The sequence below is a fragment of the Staurois parvus genome, unplaced genomic scaffold (assembly GCF_062004578.1).
Source record: "Staurois parvus isolate SC_StPar_1 unplaced genomic scaffold, SC_StPar_1.0 ptg000578l, whole genome shotgun sequence".
NCBI classification, from domain to species: Eukaryota; Metazoa; Chordata; class Amphibia; order Anura; family Ranidae; genus Staurois; species Staurois parvus.
The window spans coordinates 7,464,907-7,487,852 of record NW_028318374.1 but is presented as its reverse complement, the minus strand read 5'-3'; the positions used below and the strand labels follow the sequence as shown (position 1 = coordinate 7,487,852).

Genomic DNA, 22,946 nt, shown 5'->3' with positions numbered 1-22,946 from the left:
GGACACCATTCACCATCTTGATTATGGGGCGTGTTTAGAAACCATTCACCATCCTGAGTATGAAGCATGTTTGGACACCAATCACCATCTTGATTATGAAGCATATTTAGACACTGTTCACTATCTTGATTATGGAGCATGTTTGGACATCATTCGCTATCCTGAGTATGAAGCATGTTTGGACACTGTTCACCATCTTGAGTATGGAGCATGTCTGGACACCATTCATCACCTTGAGTATGGAGCATGTTTGGACACCACTCACCATCCTGAGAATAGGGCATGTTTGGACTCCGTTCACCATCCTGAGTATGGAGCATGTTTGGACCCCATTCACCATCCTGAGTATGGAGCATGTTTGGACACCATTTGCCATCTTGATTATGAAGCATATTTGGAAACCATTCACCATCTTGATTATGAAACATACTTGGACACTGTTCATTATCTTCATTATGGATCATGTTTGGACACCGCTCACCATCCTGAGTTTAGGGCATGTTTGGACACCATTCACCATCCTGAGTATGGAACATGTTTGGACCCCATTTACCACCCAGAGTATGGAGCATGTTTGGACTGTGTTTACCATCCTGAGTATGGAACATGTTTAATCCTGTTCACTGCCCTGAGTATGGGGCATGTTTGGACAACATTCACCATCCTTCTCACTGGGCATGTCTGGACACCATTCACCATCCTTCATATGGGGAATGTCTGGACACCGTTCAGCATCCTTCATATGGGGCATGTTTGGACATCATTCACCATCCTGAGTATGAGGCATGTTTTGACACCATTCCCCATCCTAGGTATGGATCATGTTTGGAGCCCATTCACCACCCTAAGTATGGAGCATGTTTAGACACCATTAACCATCTTTCATATGGGACACCATTCACCATCCTGAGTATGTAAGGGGTATTTTTTTAAATCTCCTGTTTTTGCCATGCACAGGACCAAGCATGGATAACTCTGCAGGCGTATTGATGTTTGGATAATCAATTGTTGTAAATACAGTATATATTGTGATTGCCAAGACACACATTTGTTTGTTGCCTGTAGCCGACACATTAGTGGTATCTTTTTTTTTTTTGTTTACATTTATGACCTAATTCAAGGACTGAGATTTTTTTTATGGTGTGCTACCTATTTTCCACACATTCATTTAAATGGGCTGTCTAACACCTCAAAAAGCACCACAAAAGGCACTTTTTTCAACGCAGTGCACAGTAACACACAGTAGTGCACTGCCTAGCGTTGAAGTGCCCTGCAATGCACATCCATTGGTGGGGTGCTATTAACAATGAATCACACCACAGCACACAAACATGTGTTTTATGCACAAAACCACATTATAAACTCAAAGTCATGCAGTCACCACATCTAAGGACTGGTAATCTGCAATATATGACATTTTGTTTTAGGGTTTGGATGGACTTAATTGTACTTTCAGACTATAAATTGAAAAGTGTATTATGTCAGCAGGAATTTTAGCCACGTACAAAGTGTTCCAGGTCGGACAAATAAGACGTTCAATATAAATAGGATATTTTTATAGATAATTATCTGACCGCTCACTAAGCAGGATTGGCTAAAAGAGAGAGGTGGAAGGTATTTGGGACGCCTGCAGATGGTGTGATGTGCAAACCCTCAGCTGAGTATAAAGATTTTCTTATCCTCTCAGCTTCCAACATTATTCATTGCTATACACAAACTTAACTGTGTTCCAGTTGTAAGCACACCAAAATCCGGCCACGCCTGGAAAAGCTGGAGTGTTAGAAACTTTTACAAGACAAGTGGTCCAAACAAGCAAACCTTCTGCTTAAATAATTTGGTGCAAGGAGAAAATAAATCGAAGACCATCTTCCATGAAAAATGACTAGGAGGAGGTGTTCATACACATTAAAAAAATATTAATGCTTCCCAGGCCTGGCAATTCAAAGTGGTTGTAAACCCTTACATATACTCAGTGAAGTGACTGGCCTCAGGTGATACACATAGAAGAAGCAAATCATCCTACATAAGTTGTAGCTAATTATCTACAGCAGTCTGTCCCCTACATGCATTCAAAGTGCAGAAATTACACAGGAAATCTCAGCTCTGAAAAGCAGGGGGTGGGGAGCTGAAGTGAGGAGAGCTCTGATAGCTGATTGGAGGGAAGGGACACACCCCCCTTCATACAGCACACAGAGCTGAGGCTGTCAATCACAGGCTGTGCCTTCCTCGGTCATCATTTTTCTCTTGTTGTCAGGAAAACTTGTCAGAAGTGACTCATGGGGGTTTATTTACTAAAGCTGGAGAGTGCAAAATCAGGTTAGCTTCTGAATAAAAACCAATAAGCTTCCAGCTTTTATTGCCAAAGCTTAACCAAACAAGCTAAGGTTAGAAGCTGATTGGCTACCATGTACAGCTGCACCAGATTCCGAGTGAACCAGCTTTAGTAAATCTCCCCCATGCTGACAGCAGAGGAATGAAGCAGCAGACAGAAATGGCACTTAGCGCTCTGGATTGAGACAAGTACACACTATAGAGGGATATGCTTTGTCCACATTTCACGTCTGAGGTTTACAACCACTTTTATTTAATCAATTAGCATTGGGGTGACTTTTCTTGACTATAGATGGACATCAAAATTTGCGTAAGGATGGGCAAAAGTGTCTGTAGGGCTAGGTTTAGATGTACATCTAAACCCACCGCTCCTCTGAAGATAACTCTTGGCCCGAGACACCCAGGCAACTAATATTTTAAAAAGAAGGTCAACAATGACTTTGTACATATTCCATTTAGTACAGGTTTGCTTTAAGAAAAAAAAAATCTGGCAAGCATAAAACTAGTTCCGTGTTTAACTTATTGACAAGATAGGCAACGTCTTAAGTACACAAAAACATTTCCTGATGTGGATGAGAGCTTACCAAGAATGGAGTCCAGCAAATACAAGAGACACACATGATGGCCAGAAGCTGGATTATCATCTCTATATGATGTGATCTGCCTTGTCTGTGCTGCTGGCTTCTCATCCTGGATCTCAGTAATGTTATTCCAGTCATAGCATTGCATAAGAAAGAGATGGCCAGGGACAAGAACCCCAGACATGAGAACAGCAGAAGATGAAACTGATCCATCCAGTTTTCGATCTGCTCTGTCTTTAGAAAGCACCACGTCTTGGTGGCCTGGATGTGATAATATCTGAAAGTCAATATTGGCAGCAGTGCCACCAGGATGGCAAACAGCCAAACACAAGTCAAGATGATTTTGGCGTGCCTTGACGTCATGGTGGTAGAATGAAAGATTGGCTCAGTGACTCCGACGCACCTTTCCACTGCCATGACGCTCCCAAGCAACAGCGGACACAGTCCAAAGAACACCATGCACATGCCAAAGATACTGCAAAGAACATCGGCATGGTCGAATTTTGACCAGTTCCTATCTGATGCATAGACGTACACAGCTATGGCTCCATTAATGAGGTGTCCAAAGAGGTCCGTGATGACCAAGCCGCTGGCGAACAACAAGAACGAGGCTTTGGATTTTTTCCTAAATCTTTGGTAGGCTTTCAAGAGTATTGCTATTGCGAGGATGTTTGATGTAATTCCCACGGTCATGAAAACGATGCTGAAGAACACTGAGATCTTTTGTTCAGTGAGGTGGGTGGTATTAGATGGGGACGTGGGTCCACCATACAAGTCCGGGACCAAGCTGCTGTTCATGGTTGGATATGTAGAGGCTAAATTTGCATCATCTCCACTGTGCAATGCAACCTGCAGAGATAAAATTAAGAGATTTAAATATTGGAGACAATGAATATGATAAATACAGATTTTTATACACAGAGTCTGAATAATACTTTATCTGAGAATGCCGCAGGCCACACACGTTAGCTAAGTAATAATAATATATATCACCATAACATAAATCCTCTGCATGTCATGAGTTTAAATAATTAAATTGAGAGAGTACTATCCTATTTGCTCTTCGCTGGACTGTTAATCCATTCTGGCGTCCCTTTAATACGGTCTGCATGCCTGGGTAAAGAGAAATATTAGCCGATTATGTGATTCTCTGTCAACGGGCGGCACAGTGGCTTAGTGGTTAGCATGTCTGCCTTGCAGTAAATGGGTGATGGGTTCGATTCCTGACCATGGCGCCTCCTGCATGGAGTTTGCATGTTCTCCCGGTGCTTGCGTGGGTTTTCTCTGGATGCTCCGGTTTCCTACCACACTCCAAAGACATGCTGGTAGGTTAATTGGATCCTGTCTAAATTGGCCCTAATATGTGTATGACCTAGGGACCTTAGATTGTACACACCTTGAGGGTTAGGGACTGATGTGAATGTTCAATGCATATGTGTAAAGCGCTGTGTAAATTGAAAGCACTATATAAGTACTGAAATAAATAAAAAATTATGCATTACGTGGGTGGTAAGAGGTTGCTGAAAGTGGTTATAAAAGCTGAAGGTTTTTTTTGCCTTCGTGCATTCTATGTATTCTCCCCCCCCCCCACAATACTTAGCTGAGTCCAATCTCAATCCAGCGATATACACCAGAGCAGCGACTCTCCAGGCTCTCTCCCTCCCAGGGGCGGACTGACAACTCATGGGGCCCCCGGGCAATAGGGGATCATGGGGCCCCTATGTCCTTGCCCAAACTTAAAAAAGCCTATGAAAAAGGTATCAGGGGCATCTCATGGGGCCCCCTACTGACCCCGGGCCCTTGGGCAGTGCCCGAGTTTCCAAATGGTCAGTCCGCCCCTGCTCCTCATTGGCCCAGAGACAACAGCAGGAGTCATTGGCTCCTGCTGCTGTCAATCACAGCAAGTGAGGAGGGAGCAGAGAACTGGACATGTGAGCGAACATACACAAATGCCCCAGCAGGAGGGATGAGCCAGGAGCACCGACAGGGGACAAGAGAAGAGGAGGTTTGTGGCTACTCTGTTCAAAACTATTACACAGAGCAAATAAATATGACATGTTTGTTTAAAAAAAAATTGAAAATGTATATTTAATATCACTTTAAGGGTTATTTCAGATGAGGGGGGAGGTGGTGGTAAAAACAGGCCACTGAGCAGCAGTTTTACTGCCCCCGGCCACCCACCCCAATTTTTGCACTACAGCTGAACGAGGCTGTACATATGCAATAGCACCGCCATGACATTTTTAACTCAGAAGCAATGTTTGACAAGTGACACTGCCTGTCAAACTTTCCCATTGAGTTCAGTGGAGCTGTGCTAAAACCATGTTCAATGCATGTGATTTCAGCATGGCAGAGATTCATTACAGGGTTAAATCAGGCAGTGAGGAGGCGATATATAACTCCTTCTCACTGCCTGCAAGTGTCCTCTGAAAAGCAATTTATCAAATGTGAATCGTGGGCAAACAGTTTAAAATGTTATCACAACTCAAATGTTAAAAGTACATAATATATCTTGTATGTCAAATCCAAAAGTGTCCGCTTGTGGTGCTCACAGGGCCGGAGGAGATGTAAGAAGTTCCCGGACCCCTGTGGGTATATGGTGAAAGTGATGTCAGCTTGGGGGCGGACCGCCTGTACCTCTTCTCCAGCCCTGTGAGCACTGCAAGCGGCCAGTTTTGTATCAGACATGCAAGATACACTATATGTATTGCCAAAAGTATTGGGACACCCCTCCAAATCATTGGATTCAGGTGTTCCAATCACCTCCATGGCCACAGGTGTATAAAATCATCACCTAGGCATGCAGACTGCTTCTACAGACATTTGTGAAAGAATGGGTCGCTCTCAGGAGCTCAGTGACTTCAAGTGTGGTATTGTGATAGGTTGCCACCTGTGCAATAAGTCCATTAATGAAATTTTCTGGCTACTAAATATTCCACGGTCAACTGTTAGTGGGATTATAACAAAGTGGAAGCAACTGGAAACAACGCAGAAGTCGCCAACTGTCGTCAGAGTCAATAGCTAAAGACCTCCAGACTTGGTGTGGCCTTCAGATTAGCACAACAGTGTGTAGAGAGCTTCATGGAATGGGTTTCCATGGCCGAGCAGCTGCATCCAAGCCTTACTTCACCAAGTGCGATGCAAAGAGTCAGATGCAGTGGTGTAAAGCACGCCGCCACTGGACTCTAGAGCAGTGAAGACGTGTTCGCTGGAGTGATGAATCCCGCTTCTCTGTCTGGCAATCCGATGGACGTGTCTGGGTTTGGCAGTTGCCAGGAGAATGGTACTTGCCTGACTGCATTGTGCCAAGGTTGGTGGAGGGGGGATTATGGTGTGGGGTTATTTTTCAGGGGTTGGGCTTGGCCCCCTAGTTCCAGTGAAGGGAATTCTTAAGGCATCAGCATACCAAGACATTTTGGACAATTTCAAGCTCTCAACTTTGTGGGAACAGTTTGGGGATGGCCCCTTCCTGTTCCAACATGACTGCACACCAGTGCACAAAGCAAGGTCCATAAAGACATGGATAAGCGAGTTTGGGGTGGAGGAACTTGACTGACCTGCACAGAGTCCTGACCTCAACCCAATAGAACTTCTTTGGGATGAATTAGAGTGGAGACTGTGACCCAGGCCTTCTCCCCCGACATCAGTGCCTGACCTCACAAATGTGCTTCTGGAAGAATGGTCAAACCTTCCCATAGACACCCTCCTAAACCTTGTGGATGGCCTTCCCAGAAGAGTTGAAGCTGTTATAGCTGCAAAGGGCGGGGCCAACTCAATATTGAACCCTACGGACTAAGACTGGGATGCCATTAAAGTTCATGTGTGTGTAAAGGCAGGCCGACCAATACTCTTGGCAATATAGGTGTACGTTTATGACACAGAGAATAGCTGCGATTCAGAGGATCACAGCTATTCTCTGGTCATTCACAGTTTATGACACCCAGGAGAACATGTTCAGCCCTTCACTGGAGATCTGTGTTCTCCCTCCAGATTCTCCAGCCCAGAGCTGGAGAATCGGAGGGACCGAAAACTAAGCAGAGATAATTTACCTCTGTTTAGTAAACTGATCTTTTACTGTAATCTCGCAAGAGTATAGTAAAATCAGCCGTTTTCCAGCGTTTGTAGACCGTTCTCCAGCATTTGTAGACCGTTCTCCCTTCGTTTGGAGAACTGATCTACATATGCTTCATAAACGGCATTCACAGGAGAACTGCGTTCTACAAGAATGCCGGAGAACTGAGCAGCGATCTATTACTGCTGGTTCATAAACGGACACCATAGTGTATAATCCACTGTTAACATGTGATTTGTGATAACATTTTAATCTGTTTGCCCATTGCTGCACTTCTTAGATGGCACTTCCCTGTCTCTCTATACTGGGATCACACAACGGGGGGGGGGGGGTAAATCGCATGCACTTTGGATAGGACTTGCACTGCATTCTTTTCCAAATTGCATGCAATTCTTTATTTGGGCCAATTCATTGTGTATGAGCTCAGATCACACCACAAAGACTCGGTAAAGGCACTGAAATCGGTATCGGTGCAACCTTATCTCTTACTGTGTTTTTCTGCCTCTTTGTAACCTGTGAACTCTCAAACCTCTCCTTTTTCCCCCTCACATCTGTTTCTTTGAAAAAAGCAGTACACGCTAGTTGCAGCCATGTGTACAAATCCTACAGTCCATCTCAGAAGTAAGGAAGGGAGGGTGGCTATGTACCTACATACAGTGGAACCATGGAGAATGTACATAGCCACCCTCCAATGACAAGTTGGATCACAGCAACAAAAACAAAGGAATCTGCAGATTTGCAGGAGGCACTGAGTAATAGACTGTGCAGACGCTGACCAACCAGAATCACCGTGGTCCATCCTGCAAGTGCTGCACAGAGAAGAGGGAGAAGAGCAGGGAGATCAAATCCCTGGACTGCTGGAGCGGCTGCATGAGCACTGACAGCTCAGCATTCCTGGAGGTAAGTACTGCAGGGACCGGGAAGGTGGGGAGGGTGTACAGTGTTAGTTCACATTTTCACTATTTCTGGAAGTCCCAGTTCACATAATTGCAGTGTGGGAAAGCGCATGTGATTTGGACAGGAATCGCACTGCATTCTTTGCAGTGCAATTTGAGCCATTCGTTTTGTATGGCGCATATCTCACCGCACCCACATGAAAGGTGCAGGCACTTTTTCTTTTCCGAACAGGAATCGGATTGCATGGATGTTCACACCCATGCACTCCAATTCAGCCAATAGAACTGCGTTTTGTGAACTGGTTTTTGGGGCATTGTTAACAAAGATACCTGCAGTAGTTCACATGAGCAGAGTGCGATTGTGATGCAGTGCGGGAAACGCACATGAATCACTGCGGATTCCGCACCCCATCTGTGTGAACCAGCACTTAAAGCGGAGTTCCACTCACCTGTCAAAAAATAAAAGTTAGCAGCTACAAAAAATGCAGCTGCTGACTTTTAAAAAACAGCCATCAGCACTGTCCAGACAGAGGGTCAGGGTTTATGCATACTCATAGGACGATCAGGGGAGAATGAAGACTCCTCCTACAAATGTTAACCAGTGCTCTGCTGGACACTGATAGAAGTCACAAGACTGCTCTAACTGCTGATGAGAAAAGGTATTTAGAAGTTTATATTTACTAAAATAATTGCATTTCCATGTTCTGTGTACTGTGGGAGACCAGATATAGTGAATTCAGGTTCCAGGGTTTAGTAACACTTTAAAGGTAAACTAACCCTTTCAATGAATTAATAATATGAAAACAAGAATCAAAAGAATTCAGAATGAAATGAGGAGTTGAAGAGATCTGCAATCTGGGAAATGAAGGTACTAAGCATGTAAGACAATAATATTTCACATTTAAAAAAAAAAGTATTCCAGTCTAATAATAACAATGGAATATTGCTTTCAAATGAGTCTAAAAAAGCTACAATAAGCTCTGAGATCTGCCCAGTAGCAGAAGAAACACAAGTAAGTGATAACATGAAAACCTGAATCCTGTAAAGTATAGAAATGTTACCCCAAGGCAGTGAAAGGCTTTCGGCAAACTTTGATGCAGAATCTTACCTTCGTTCTGTTCAGGAAATGGCCTTTGTCTGCTCATGTCTCTTCTCAGACTGACTAGGTGAGTGGGAGGGCTTGCTGCTTTTTATGATTTCCTCAGAATCTTTGTTATAAGAAAATGAACTGCAGCCCTTTAGCCATATAAAGTCTTAGGGAATATCTCAGAAAAAAAGTAAACTCCTGTTGCAGGGGATGCTTCTAATTTGATTTCCATCAATGCAGATGACTGGGACAAGCAACAAGCTAATCATACAAGCAGAAAATGAGATACCTGGGGACAGTCTATATAGAAAGTCTGCACAACGGCCCTCGCTTGTCATATTGCAGAGAAGTGACATTTTGCCATCTGCTCCATATTAGAGAACCTTACCCTGAAATAACTGGAATAATAATGTAATTGTTCATACCAGTCAGGGCTCATTCACACCAGAATGCAGTGCTCTGCAACAACCGCTGTTATGTCCAATCTACATGTATTTATATGTCTTGTATTGAACTACATCAGGCTATTATTATTCATTAGTATGATGACATCTAGTGGAGGTTTTGGGCTACTACAGCTTGTTTACTATGGCATTTTGGTTTCTCCCCCTGTCCTGCCCCTTGTTTAGCACCAGTTAAAGTAAAACTTCACTCTCTCAACCACCCTTGACTATTTTAAATCCTTATGCTGCTAGTATTGATAGATAGATAGATAGATAGATAGATAGATTAGATTAGATTGGATAGATAGATAGATAGATAGATAGATAGATAGATAGATAGATAGATTGGATAGATAGATTAGATTAGATTGAATAGCTAGATTTGATGTTATACATCCCTTGAGTCTTCAGGAAGGATTTTCTCAGCTAAGCACACCCTCCTGACTGCGTGCCTGAGGTAAGGGCAGATGGCTTCCATGAAGTAAATGCTAAAATCATCTGCCCTTACTCAAGATGGCAACTGCCAGACATACTAGGGGGTGTTTTCCTAGGTGATTTCTCAGCAAAATAACGAACAGAGACATGGATAGATGGGGAGGTTTGCTTTGAATATTAAAGTGATACTAAAGACTTGTTTTTTTTTTTCATTAAAAGTAACAAGCATGTCTATACTTACCTGCTCTATACAGTGGTTTTGCACAGAGCAGCCTGGATCCTCCTCTTCTCAGGTCCCCCACCAGAGCTCCTGGCCCCTCCTTCCTGTTGGGTACCCCCATAGCAAGCAGCTCTGCTTATCCATTCATACAAAAAGCCATGGCTCGACCCCACCCCCTCCTTCTACTGATTGGTCTATACACATACATGAAAAGAAAGCCATTGGGTCCCACTGGCTCTGATTAACAACAGTGGGAACCAATGGCTCCTGCTGCTGCCTCAGCTAAACAGGAGTGAGAGTCCCCAGAGAACCAAAGCTCTTGTGGACAGTGCTTGATGAAAAGGGGGCTCAGGTAAGTGTTGGGGGGGGGCTGCTATACACAGAAGGTTTTTTACCTACATGCATAGAATGCATGAAGGTAAAAAACCTTAAGACTTTACAACCACTTTAAAAATGAATTAAATTGTTCTGTTGGTTTGTGATGTTCAGAGACCCACTTTAATTTTTTCTTAGCTTGACCCTCTCCATTTCTTCCATGTACCTTCAGTCAGTGTTAGTACTTCACAGAGTCAGAGGTTAAGAAAGGCATTGTCTTCTCCATTTCAAAAGACTGGAAAAACATACTTTGTACTGCAATTAGCTGAAGCAAAATTGTATTGGATTCGACTTCTGTCTCTTGAAGAGTTGAAGATTGATGAGTTAAGCTGCCTGTGGGTAGTTCCAAGTCAGCAGGTGACCATACTGACCAGACAGACTGACTCTAAGGAGGTATGTCCACGTATGAATAGAAGGAGGATGGAATGCTGAACTCCCTGAAAACAGCCCAGATGTAAAGAAAAGTGAAAGCAGCTTCAGCCCAACTCCTCCCAGGCCACAACCCTAATGGATCAGGGGCTGAAGCCGCTTTCACTCTTCATTATACCTGGGCAGTTACCTTGGAGTCCAGGGTGCCATCCTCTTTCTTATCATGTATGTGTATAGACCTGAGATGGGCTCTCTCAGCTCCAGCACCCAGCAGCAGTTGAACTCACTGCAGTATGATAAGGCAATTACTTGAAATGGATCCTGAAGTTTATATGGTTCTTGGCCAGAGTAAGGAGCTATGTCAATGCATAAAGTGACATTTGAAACAAAACAAACCCCTTTTTTTTGCATTGAGGCGCCTTGCATTAGGTAGCCTAAATAATTCTCAGGTTCTGTACATGGAGCCACCGCTGCAGAGGGACTCATAGTCCCCATGGAACACAAGTTCTGTGACGTCACAACACTTGTAATCCATTGATGACTTCCTCCAGCTACATAACCTAGGGTCAAAACCTCCGTCCGATAAGTCCTATTGGCAGCAGTATGGTGTACCAAGGTGAATTGTGTCACAGGCCCTTTTGGTGGTCAGAAATCCTATGATTTTATTATCTGATCAATTTGCGATTCAATCAAAACTTTCCTTCCAATTGATTTAGATTTCAATTGAAATGTACACTATATTGACAAAAGTATTGGGGCACCCCTCCAAATCATTGGATTCAGGTGTTCCAATCCCCTCCATGGTCACAGGTGTATACAGTCAAACACCTAGGCATGCAGACTGCTTCTACAAACATTTGCGAAAGAATGGGTCGCTCTGAGGAGCTCAGTGACTCCAAGCGTGGTAATATGATAGGTTGTCACCTGTGCAATAAGTCCATCCGTGACATTTCCTTGCTACTAAATATTCCACAGTCAGCTGTTAGTGGGATTATAACAAAGTGGAAGCAACTGGGAACAACAGCAACTCAGCCACCAAGTGGTAGGCCACGTAAAATGACAGAGCGGAGTCAGCGCATGCTGAAGCGCACAGTGCGCAGACGGCACCAACTGTCTGCAGTGTCAATAGCTAAAGACCTCCAAACTTCATGTGGTCTTTAGATCAGTAAGGAGCTTCATGGAATGGGTTTCCATGGCCGAGCAGCTGCATACAAGCCTAACATCACCAAGTGCAATGCAAAGCATCTGACGCAGTAGTGTAAAGCACACCGCCACTGGACTCTATAGCAGTGGAGATGTGTTCTCTGGAGTGATGAATCACGCTTCTCTCTCTGGCAATCCAATGGACGTGTCTGGGTTTGGTAGTTGCCAAGAGAAAGGTACTTGCCTGACTGCATTGTGTCAAGGTTGGTGGTGGGAGGATTATGGTGTGGGGTTGTTTTTCAGGGGTTGGGCTTGGCCCCCTAGTTCCAGTAAAGGGAATTCTTAAGGCATCAGCATACCAAGACATTTTGAACAATTTCATGCTCCCAATTTTGTGGGAACAGTTTGGGGATGGCGCCTTTCTGTTCCAACATGACTGTGCACCAGTACACAAAGCAAGGTCCATAAAGACATGGATGATCGAGTTTGAGGTGGAGGAACTTCATTCTCCTGCACAGAGTCCTGACATCAACCCGATAGAACACTTTTGGGATGAATTAGAGTGCAGACTGCGAGCCAGGCCTTCTCGTCCAACATCAGTGCCTGAGTTCACAAATGCACTTTTGGAAGAATGGTCAAACCTTCCCATAGACACACTCCTAAACCTTGTGGATTGCCTTCCCAGAAGCTGTTATATCTGCAAAGTGTGGGCCAACTCAATATTGAACCCTACAGACTAAGACTGAGATGCCATTAAATTTATTCTGCAAATAAAGGCAGGTGTCCCAATACTTTATGCAATATAGTGTATCAAAGTGAATGGATTGACCAGGATAGAATATTATCAATAATATTGCATCAATCAGCAGCATTGAGATACTTTATTCATGCATATGATTGCATTTCAATCAATCAGATTATGGGATTAAATGGTGGAAGCAGAGAAGTGATCAATAACTTCCAATCATACGTTGTGATTGTATCTTAAAATGTTACTAAACCCACAACAGTAAAATCAGTCTGTATATGCAGTAAAGCATGCTTGTTATATTCACCATGGAACCTAAGGCGTTAATCGCATTGTGTAAAAACGCTGTTTGATCCTGACTTCTCTGACCCATCCCTTCTTCCAGTGCCCCCCTCTTATCTCCTGATAAGACATATCGTGTGGAGTCACTCTGCACATGCTCACTTGCTCAGTTTGGTGTGTATAGCTAGAGAGGGTTTTTTTCCTGAGAGAAGGGCATGTGATCAGCACAGAGCCAATCAGCACTTTCCAGACAGAGGTCAGGGGTTCTGCATCCTCCTAGAGCAGAATGAAAACTCCTCCTACAAGCTTCAATATGTGCTCGTCTGGACACTGATAGAAGTCACAAGACTGCTCTAACTGCTGAAGGAAATGGGTATTTAGCAGTTTATATTTACTAAAATAATTGAACTTCCATGTTCTGTGTTCTCTGGGAGACCAGATATAGTGAATGCAGGTTCCTGGGTTTAGTAACACTTTAACTTTTGATTGAAATCCACTTCCCCAGGTGTGGCATATCGATCAAATGTGTTGTCGACTATGGATCGGTTATTCCTATCAGAAGAGATTGATCGGAAAAGAAATCGGTCATTTATCGAAGCTTGTATGACCGCCATTGGTCTTTTCCTGTCATCGTATGGTTCTTTATTTCATGTTAAGCCATAATTCAGTTGCTAGTTTTATGCAAAATACTAAAGAAATATGTCAGTGTTAAATTACGTTTTTTTTATATATATATATCTGCCTATGATCCAGTTTTAAATTTTAATGACTAGAATAGACTGTTTATGTCTCTTACATAATGAGCGGTGTCATAACCCGTGCCTGCTATAACTAGAAATACAGAGGAAGTTATCGGAATCTAGTGTTAACTATCTGTATTACTGCAGCATATTTGTCTCCCACTCACTGCCCCCAAATCAACCTTCCATCGAGCTGTGTGCAAATGTCCTGTATTGTACTCTGCAGAGGTGGACGGTTTTTGGTTCTCGGAATGATGGAGTACTGTAGGTTTATGCATCTCTCCCTTGATTGTGAATATTGCAAACTATGGTTATATCCTGAGAATTGTATAACTGTAAGTGAAGAGCAAAGAAATTAATCTTCTGAAACTTGTACTTCTAAAGTAGCTGATGTAATAATATAGGTTGGTTAAATGAGGACTCTGAAAAGCACTTTTCTTGACAACAGTTCAGAGTTTTTAGAGCTCTGACCAGCCAGTCCTCTAGGTCTGCCATTCTCTACTAGGGTTCCTCTAAGTCATTGATTCCCTACCAGGGTTTCTCTAGGTCAGCCATTCTCTACTAGGGTTCCTCTAATTCAGCCATTCTCCACCAGTATGCCTCCAGGTTAGCCATTTTTCATCAGGGTTCCAGGGTTCCTTTAGATCGGCCATCCTCCACAAGGGTTCCCCTAGGTCAGTCATTTTCTACCAGGGTTCCTCTAGTTCAGCCATCCTCTACCAGGGTTCCTCTAGGTCAACCATTCTCCACCTGGGTTCCTTTAGGTCAGCCACTCGCTACCAGAGTTCCTCTAGGTCAGTCATTCTCCACTAGGGTTCCTCTAGGTCAGCCATTATCCACCAGGGTTCCCCTAGGTCAGCCATTCTCTACCAGGGTTCCTCTAGGTCAGCTATTCTCTACCAGGGATCATCTAGGTCATCCATTCTCTACCAGGGTTCCTCTAGATCAGCCAATTTTCTACCAGGGTTCTTCTAGATTAGCCATTCTCCACCAGGGTTCCTCTATGTCAGGAATTCTCCACCTGGGTTCCTCTAGGTCAGCCACTCTCTACCAGAGTTCCTCTAGGTTAGTCATTCTCCACCAGGATTCCTCTAGGTCAGCCAATTTTATACCAGGGTTCCTCTAGAACAACCATTCTCCACCAGGGTTCCTCTAGGTCAGCCATTCTCCACCAGGGTTCCCTTACATCAGCCATTCTCTACCAGGGTTCCTCTAGGTCAGCCATTCTCCACCTGGGTTCCTCTAGGTCAGTCACTCTCTACCAGACTTCCTCTAGGTCAGTAATTCTTCACCAGGGTTCATCTAGGTCAGTCATTCTCTACCAAGGTTCCTCTAGGTCAGCCATTCTCTACCAGGGGTTCTCTAGGTCATCCATTCTCTATCAGGGTTCCTCTAGATCAGCCAATTTTCTACCAGGGTTCTTCTAGATTATCCATTTTCTACCAGGGTTCCTCTAAGTCAGGCATTCTCCACCGGGGTTCATCTAGGTCAGCCACTCTCTACCAGAGTTCCTCTAGGTCAGTAATTCTTCACCAGGGTTCATCTAGGTCAGTCATTCTCTACCAAGGTTCCTCTGGGTCAGCCATTCTCTACCAGGGGTTCTCTAGGTCATCCATTCTCTATCAGGGTTCCTCTAGATCAGCCAATTTTCTACCAGGGTTCTTCTAGATTATCCATTTTCTACCAGGGTTCCTCTAAGTCAGGCATTCTCCACCTGGGTTCATCTAGGTCAGCCACTCTCTACCAGAGTTCCTCTAGGTCAGTCATTCTCCACCAGGGTTCCTCTAGGTCAATCATTCTCCACCAGGGTTCCTCTAGGTCAATCATTCTCCACCAAGGGTCCTCTAGGTCACCCATTCTCTAGCAGGGTTCCTCTAGATCAGCCAATTTTCTACCAGTGTTCCTCTAGATTAGCCGTTCTCTACCAGGGTTCCTCTAAATTAGCCATTCTCTACCAGGGTTCCTCTAGGACAGCCATTCTCCACCTGGGTTCTTCTAGGTCAGCCACTGTCTACCAGAGTTCCTCTAGGTCAGTCATTCTCTACCAGGGTTCCTCTGGGTCAGTTATACTCCACCAGGGTTCCCCTAAGTCAGCCATTCTCTACCACAGTTCCCCTAAATTCCCCTAATCCATGCTGCATATGCATGGCACCATCTGCTGGCAGATACCTTAAAGATTCCACCAGGTTTACCATCCATGTTGCACATGCACAGCACTACCTGCTGACGGACTCCATTGATCTCCTCTCTGGATCAGACACACAACAACTTCTGGCTACAGTCGTCTCACCCTCTTACCCATGAACCTGTTTTTATATTCTTAGATGTGAGTTACTACATATCTTTTTAATAAATACCTTCACAGTACACACTTAGAGGCGCTGTGTTTCTTTGTTTTACCTTCTGCAGAGTTATGTTTTGCTCCTACGCAGCTTGCCCTTAGTGCCTACTGGACTACCTTCACCCCTGCCCATTTGGAACTCATCAAACATACATGGACTGTCACACCATGCGCCTGTTATCTCTTTTGTAAAAAAACATTTTTGCTGCTTTAAACCAGGCCAAAAAAGAGGGACAACTGAGGAAGAAAGTGGGACAAAAGAATATACAGGTGTATCTCGGTTTACGAATTTAATGCGTTCTCTGGGTTGTTTCATATTGCGAAAAATTCGTAATCTGAAACTCGGTTTCCCGTAGGAATGCATTGAAAACCAATTAATCCGTTCCAGAGGTCAGGAAAAAAGTAAAAAAAAGCATTTTATCTGTTCAAAACGCTTTCTAAAGTGCACTTTAAAGGCATAAATACTGTACAGGGACATGATTAATCAAGCAATAACTCAATGCAAAAACCACTCTAACACCTCCGACACCTCCACACTCGATGCCATGTGCTACCCACAGACTCCAGCATGCATGGGGGCAGCGCTATGAACCTCACAGGCACAATGCATCCTAAAGAAACTTACTCTGTATTGCAGAAAAAAATCTGAATAAATGTGTAAACCAAGGCATTATTTTCAATGGATTTTTATTCGTTAACCGAGGCTTTTGTAAACTGAGGTACACCTGTAGTCCCATAAGAGGGACAGTCCCTGCAAATGATGGTACAGCTGGGAGGTATAACTATAGGCCTTTGCTGTATTTAATGGCTCTGTGTAATTTGAATACAATCATTAAATTGTTACTTGTTTTCAGAAATTTGGACACAACACATTTAAAGAATCCTGTCTAGTTTTAGGAATTTCCTCCGAGCGATTTACATTCAGTAGTGCACAGTACTGGGAATTTCCTAAAACACATACTCCCAATTCCAGGGTAATTTTTCTTTCTCTGTACAGGAGTTGAGAAACATCCTAATAGGCTTTCATAATAATAACCTTTTCATTCCAGTTTTTACAAGCTGGACCATAGCCCCCACCAAAGCGAAAAAAAAATCTCACTGTAAATACTTAGAACAGAATTAAACACAAACCACAAGCCTCGCAGTAGTAGCATACGGCGTCATACAAGAACAGTGAGTCCGATGTGTCTCATCCCAGGCTGTTTAGACCTAAATCCATCTCCAAGGACTCTGCTTTGTAATGACAAATATAATGTGCTACTTGATAGTACTTATTGATATTGTACTATATCTTCTTTCCTGGAAGATGCGTCATTACCTAATGCTGACTCATTAAAAGTATTTATTTTTCTTTAATCCAAGCATTATACCTGAATTTGGCCTTGAGTCAGCCTCTGAAGTCTCTTCTACAGCAGGGCTCAGACTGGGAGAGTGAGAAGCAGCACATAGGAGCCAGTCAGTTGTGTTGCAGTGTTCATGTGCTAATAAGGAATCCGCCGATAGGAGAGCAAAGTGACAGAGTTACATTGGACCAAGCTACACCGATTTAACTATTTCAAATTATCCATGCCTGGATTTCTTCATTAACTGCTTGCCAGCCGCCCTATAGAAGAAGTACTGCTACAGGGTGGCACAGGTGTGCAAAATCACATATATATATATATATATATATATATTTATACAGTACATGATTTTGCAGTTCCGGGTAGGGTCCCGGCCGGTGATTACTCGCCAGCGCCCGCTGATTGCTGAGCATTTCCAACCGGGGGGGGAGAACTGTTTGTCAGCTCCTGCACACTGGTTTCCATGGCTGTGCATAGCACTGCCATACAAAGCAGTGTGCTTACAGTGAAGCGCACACACAGCACACTATGTAAAACGGCACACAGCACACAACTAACCCTTTGATCGCCCCCACATGTTAACCCCTTCCTGCCCAGTGCCATTAGTACAGTGTCGTTAGCATTGATCACTGTTTTGGTGTCACTGGGGAGTGCCAGTGACACCAAGTCAGTTGCCCCCCAGTGTCAGAATGTTCGCCGCAGTCACTGGGGAGTGCTAGTGACACCAAGTCAGTTCCCCCCCTTTGTCAGAATGCCCGCCGCAGTCCCGCTATAAGTCGCTGATCGCCGCCATTACTAGTAAAAATAAAAAATAAACAAAAAAATCCCAGTCTATATACCATCATTTGTAGACACTATAACTTTCACGTAAACCAATTAATTTACACGTATTGGGATTTTGTTTGTAGCAAAGACATGTAGCAGAATACATTTTGGCCTAAATTTATGCCAAAATTTGATTTTTAACTTTTTTTTACTGTACATGTTTTTAATAGCAAAATGTAAAAAAATTATTTTTTTCTCAAAATTGTCGCTTTTTTTTTATAGCTCAAAAAATTAATAACGCACAGGCAATCAAATACCACCGAAAAAAAGCTCAATTCGTGGGGAAAAAAGGACGTAAATTTCATTTGGTTGCAGTGTTGCATGACTGCGCAACTGTCAGTTAAAGTAACGCAGCGCCGTAACACAAAAAATGGCCTGATCAGGAAGGGGGGTAAATCCACTGGAAGGCAAGTGGTTAAAGAATGTTGAAAAATAACAGACTTACTGACAGGATCACCAAAGGAAATAAAGAAATGAATGCAGCTACCACATCTATGAATCGGCAAGCCGCAATATATTCAATTTTCGCTTTTGGGTTTAGGAGTGAAGGACCATTAGACAGTGTTTTAGAGTTAACAAAAAAAAAAAGTAAGAAATCACTGAAAGCCTTCAGACTCCAATAATCCTGATCATAAAAATTACCCCAAGTCATCAGAGGGCTATAGAACTCGGCTAATCACTGCTTCCACCTAACATGCTGATATAAAATGTTATTGTGTTGAGAAAAACCACATCACTTTTCTCCAAGCCTTTACTGTAAAACCCAGTTTGTTTGTCAGCCACAAATGGATCTGGTGCCTCCGTATATTAAAGGACCCTGTCATAAACTGTCATTATTGTCCTCATAAAAATGTTAGTGTCTTGGCTGTTATTCTATTCCAAAGAGCTTTAATAGTTTGCATCACTGACCTGGAAATAGGTGATGATGATGATCAGATTGAATTTGGAACTCCTGAGATTCTTGACTCATATTAAAACAAAAGTGCTAGCAGGGCTGGGATAAGGGGTGGGCAGGAGGGACAGGCGCCCAGGGCGTAGCTATAGGGAAGGCACTCCCTCACCACACGCAAGCTACAGATCAGTGGCTAGCAACCAGGGGCCGCATTTTCTTGTCTGCACTGACAGCTACTGCTGTCATGCCATGCTCCAACATGCCCTCTTCTCCACCCCATCTGCCCACAGCTGACACAAAAGCACACTGTGCATGTGCAACTGCTGTTTAACCACAAGAAAGCAAGTGACTGGCCATGCAGGGGCAGTACACACTACATGCCAACCATTGATAGTTAGAGCAAGGGGGCATGCACTATCAGGGGGGCACAGTTCTGCTTCCTTTCTTGGGCACTGGCAGTGGTGTATTTACAATAAGGCAAGCTAGGCATTTGCCTAGGGCGGCATTTTTTAGGGGGGCAGCACTGTCCCCCAGAAGAAGGAACATATGCGGGAACAGGGAGGGATCTGATAGGGGTTGCTTGATGGTGTATGCAGAGCCTGACTGTCATTCCCGGGGATGTCCTGAGCTGTGGTGTGTTAGTGGAATGCTCTCTTGGGTGGGGGTGGGGATGGGGCAGGGGTGTTGTTGGTCACTGTCAGGTGGGGGGTCTGTGTAGCCTAGGGCAGCACAAAACCTAAATACACCACTGGGCGCTGGACAAACCTGTCCCAGACAAACCTGTCCGCTCCTCGCACGACCTCCTGCTCTCGAGCTCCCTTGTCTCCTGCTCCCATGTCGTCTCCAGGACTTCTCCAGATCCTCCCCCATCGTTTGGAACTCTCTACCTCAATCTATCAAACTATCGCCTACTCTGCCCACTTTTAGGCGATCTCTGAAAACCTATCTCTTCAGGGAAGCCTATCCTGCCCTCAGCTAATAATGGAATCTTCTATTCCTCCTTCCAGTCCATCCCCCACAGTTATTACCTTTTGTACCACCAGCCCCTCCCTCTTAGATTGTAAGCTCCCAGGGGCAGGCCCTCCCTCTTGTATTGAACTGTATTGTTGCTGTATTGTCTCCCTTTATTTTGTAAAACGCTGAGCAAACTGTTGTAGCAAATTGTTGTAGCAGCCCCCGCACCTCCCCGATTCCCCATTGTGACAGTGAGCCAAGGATCTTCTCCCTACACCTGCTGTCACAATTTTAAAAAAACGCAGTTGTGAAGGGCTCCTCCCACCTAGCCGCATCATTCATTGACAGAGTTTTGTGAATGGGAGAACTACAAATATTTGCAGTTCTCAATGAACTACCAGGGCACTATATAAATCTGTATAATAATAATAATACTGAGTACTAGCATGATAGCTAGTCAACTATCATCATAAAGGCTATCTCCAGGAAACTTGCTGCTCCACCTACACTGCAAGGGTTAATCATTCATTAGGTCTAGGGGGCATGGAAAAGTAGATTTACTTACCCACTCTTCCACGCCACTAGACCAGCCCCCGCAGAGTCTTCTCCATGCTGCAGCATTCGAAGGACCTGATATCATCAGGACCAATGCAAGGTTCAAAACCCTGCATTGGATGAGAGGACACCAAGGGACAGTCCACCCGCCTCCTGGGATTGCAGAGGATTGAGAAAGTAAAAGTTCTTTTACTCTTCCCTACACCTAAACAAGCAGTTAAGCTTGGCAATGCTGGCACAGCCCCACATCAGGCAGGAGTTTTCAGATTTCCTGGAGTTGGGCTTTAAAGGATATGTTGACCTTTGTAAAGAAAAAAAAATGCATATCTCTTTGCAGGTAAAAAATGTGCATTTATTAATTTTTTTACTAGGAGCCTGCAAAGCGTTGCACCCGTGGGTGCAATGAAGGACTCCTGCAGACCGTCAATGTCTGCCAGTACCTCATACAGGTAGGCAATTACTGAATGACAGGAAGAATCAATAAACTACCTCCAGTGCTCAACAGTGCCCTGGTAGTTCATTGACAACTACAAGTACTTGTAGTTCTTCCATTCACACAACTCTGTCAATGAATGATGTGGCCGGGTTGGAGGAGCCCTTCACAACTGAGTTTTTTTAAAATTGTGACACAGGTGCGGGGAGAAGATCCCTGGCTTACTGTCACAACGGGGAATCAAGGAGGTGAAGAGGCTGCTGCAACAATCAAATGTTAAACCCTGAAAATGGGTGTAACATTATACAAAAGGTGAACTTATCCTTTAACTGCTTCCGTGCCAACCTATAGCAGAAATACTGCTACAGGGAGACACGGGTGCGCAAATCACGTATATATACGTGATTTTGCAGTTCCGGGTAGAGGACGCGTGCCGCCATTCGCAGCCTCAATCACTGGGTCCGGTGATTCCCCGCCTGCACCTGGCAGTCTCCGAGGATTTCCGACGTGGGAGAAACCTGTATGTAAACAATACAGATTTCTCCCCTGTCAGCTCCTGCACACTGCTTTGCATGTCTCAATTCTCGGCCGGCACTCGGTGATCATCGGGGGAAAGCTGTCAGGAGAGTGACCTGTGTGTAAACAATACAGGTCTCTCTCCTGTCAGCATGGACATGCTGCTTTGTATCTCTCTGCATATCAGAGCAATACAAAGCAGCATGTCTCCCTAGTAAAATACAGCACACACAGTAATACACACACAGCAGTTAACTTTGATTGCCCCAGATGTTAATCCCTTCCTTCCCAATGTCATTAGTACAGTGTCAGCTGATCACTGTATTGGTGTCACTGGGGATGTCAGTGACACCAAATCAGTTTCCCCCAGTGCCAGAATGCCCGCCGCAGTCCCGCTACAAGTCGCTGATTGCTGCCATTACTAGTAAAAAAAATAAATAATTCCAGTATATATACCGCCATTTGTGAGCTCTATAGCTTTCACGTAAACCAATTAAGTTACACGTATTGGGATTTTTTTTAGCAAAGACATGTAGCAGAATACATTTTGGCCTAAATTTATGAAGAAATTTGATTTTTTTTAATTTTTTTACTGTACATGTTTAAAAGCAAAAAGTCAAAAATATAGGTTTTTTTTTTTTTCAAAATTGGCATTTTTTTTATAGCGCAAAAATCTAGAAACACACAGGTGATCAAATACCACCGAAAGATCTATTTGTGGGTAAAAAAGGATGTACATTTAATTTGGATGCAGCATTGCATGACCGCGCAATTGTCAGTTAAAGTAACGCAGTAATATATCACAAAAATGGCCTGGTCGGGAAGGGGGGTAAATCCTCTGGAGGGCAAGTGGTTAAGAAGAAGAGATCATAAATGTCAGATTTGCTCTGATGATGCAGTACTACCTTCTGTTTGCTAGCATACCCCAGTATTAGGGTTTAGCAGAAGATAAAAGGCAGTAGCTGGTACAGACATTTAGCTACTGTGTATGTTAACAGTCTCAGTTCCTGTTGGCTGCAGGAAAGCCAACTTGAAGAACCAGCTGTGCCCTCTTTTCCTCGCAGGAAGGAAAGATAAGTGCATACACAACACTTAGACACTTAACTAAGCTAAAAAAAGATATCAGACTGGATAAGCCTCCCACAAAACCCAACCAAGGAGTCGTTGGTTGAGGAGACGGTAAAACAACCCACCTCTCGAGAGGCCATGGCCAATTTTGTCCATAGAAGAAAAAGTTCCTTTCTGATCCAACAAGCTAGATCAGTTCCCTGGATCAAAATACTTTCTGACTTCCCTAAGCAATAATATCTGTTGATCCTATTAAAATGTTAATGTAATGTAAAATGTATAGCCAAAACGTTTTGT

The 22,946-nt window shown here is 43.8% G+C and overlaps 1 protein-coding gene across 1 annotated transcript in view; it reads right to left on the bottom strand.

Moving 5' to 3' along the window:
• Positions 1 to 22,946, bottom strand: part of PTGFR (prostaglandin F receptor) — a 51,525-nt gene that overhangs the window by 11,983 nt on the left and 16,596 nt on the right. The window contains exon 2 of the mRNA XM_089692206.1: positions 2,916 to 3,761. Within this exon, the coding sequence (XP_089548332.1) occupies positions 2,916 to 3,710 (795 nt within the window). The 5' untranslated portion in view covers positions 3,711 to 3,761. The remainder of the gene's footprint in view (positions 1 to 2,915; positions 3,762 to 22,946) is intronic.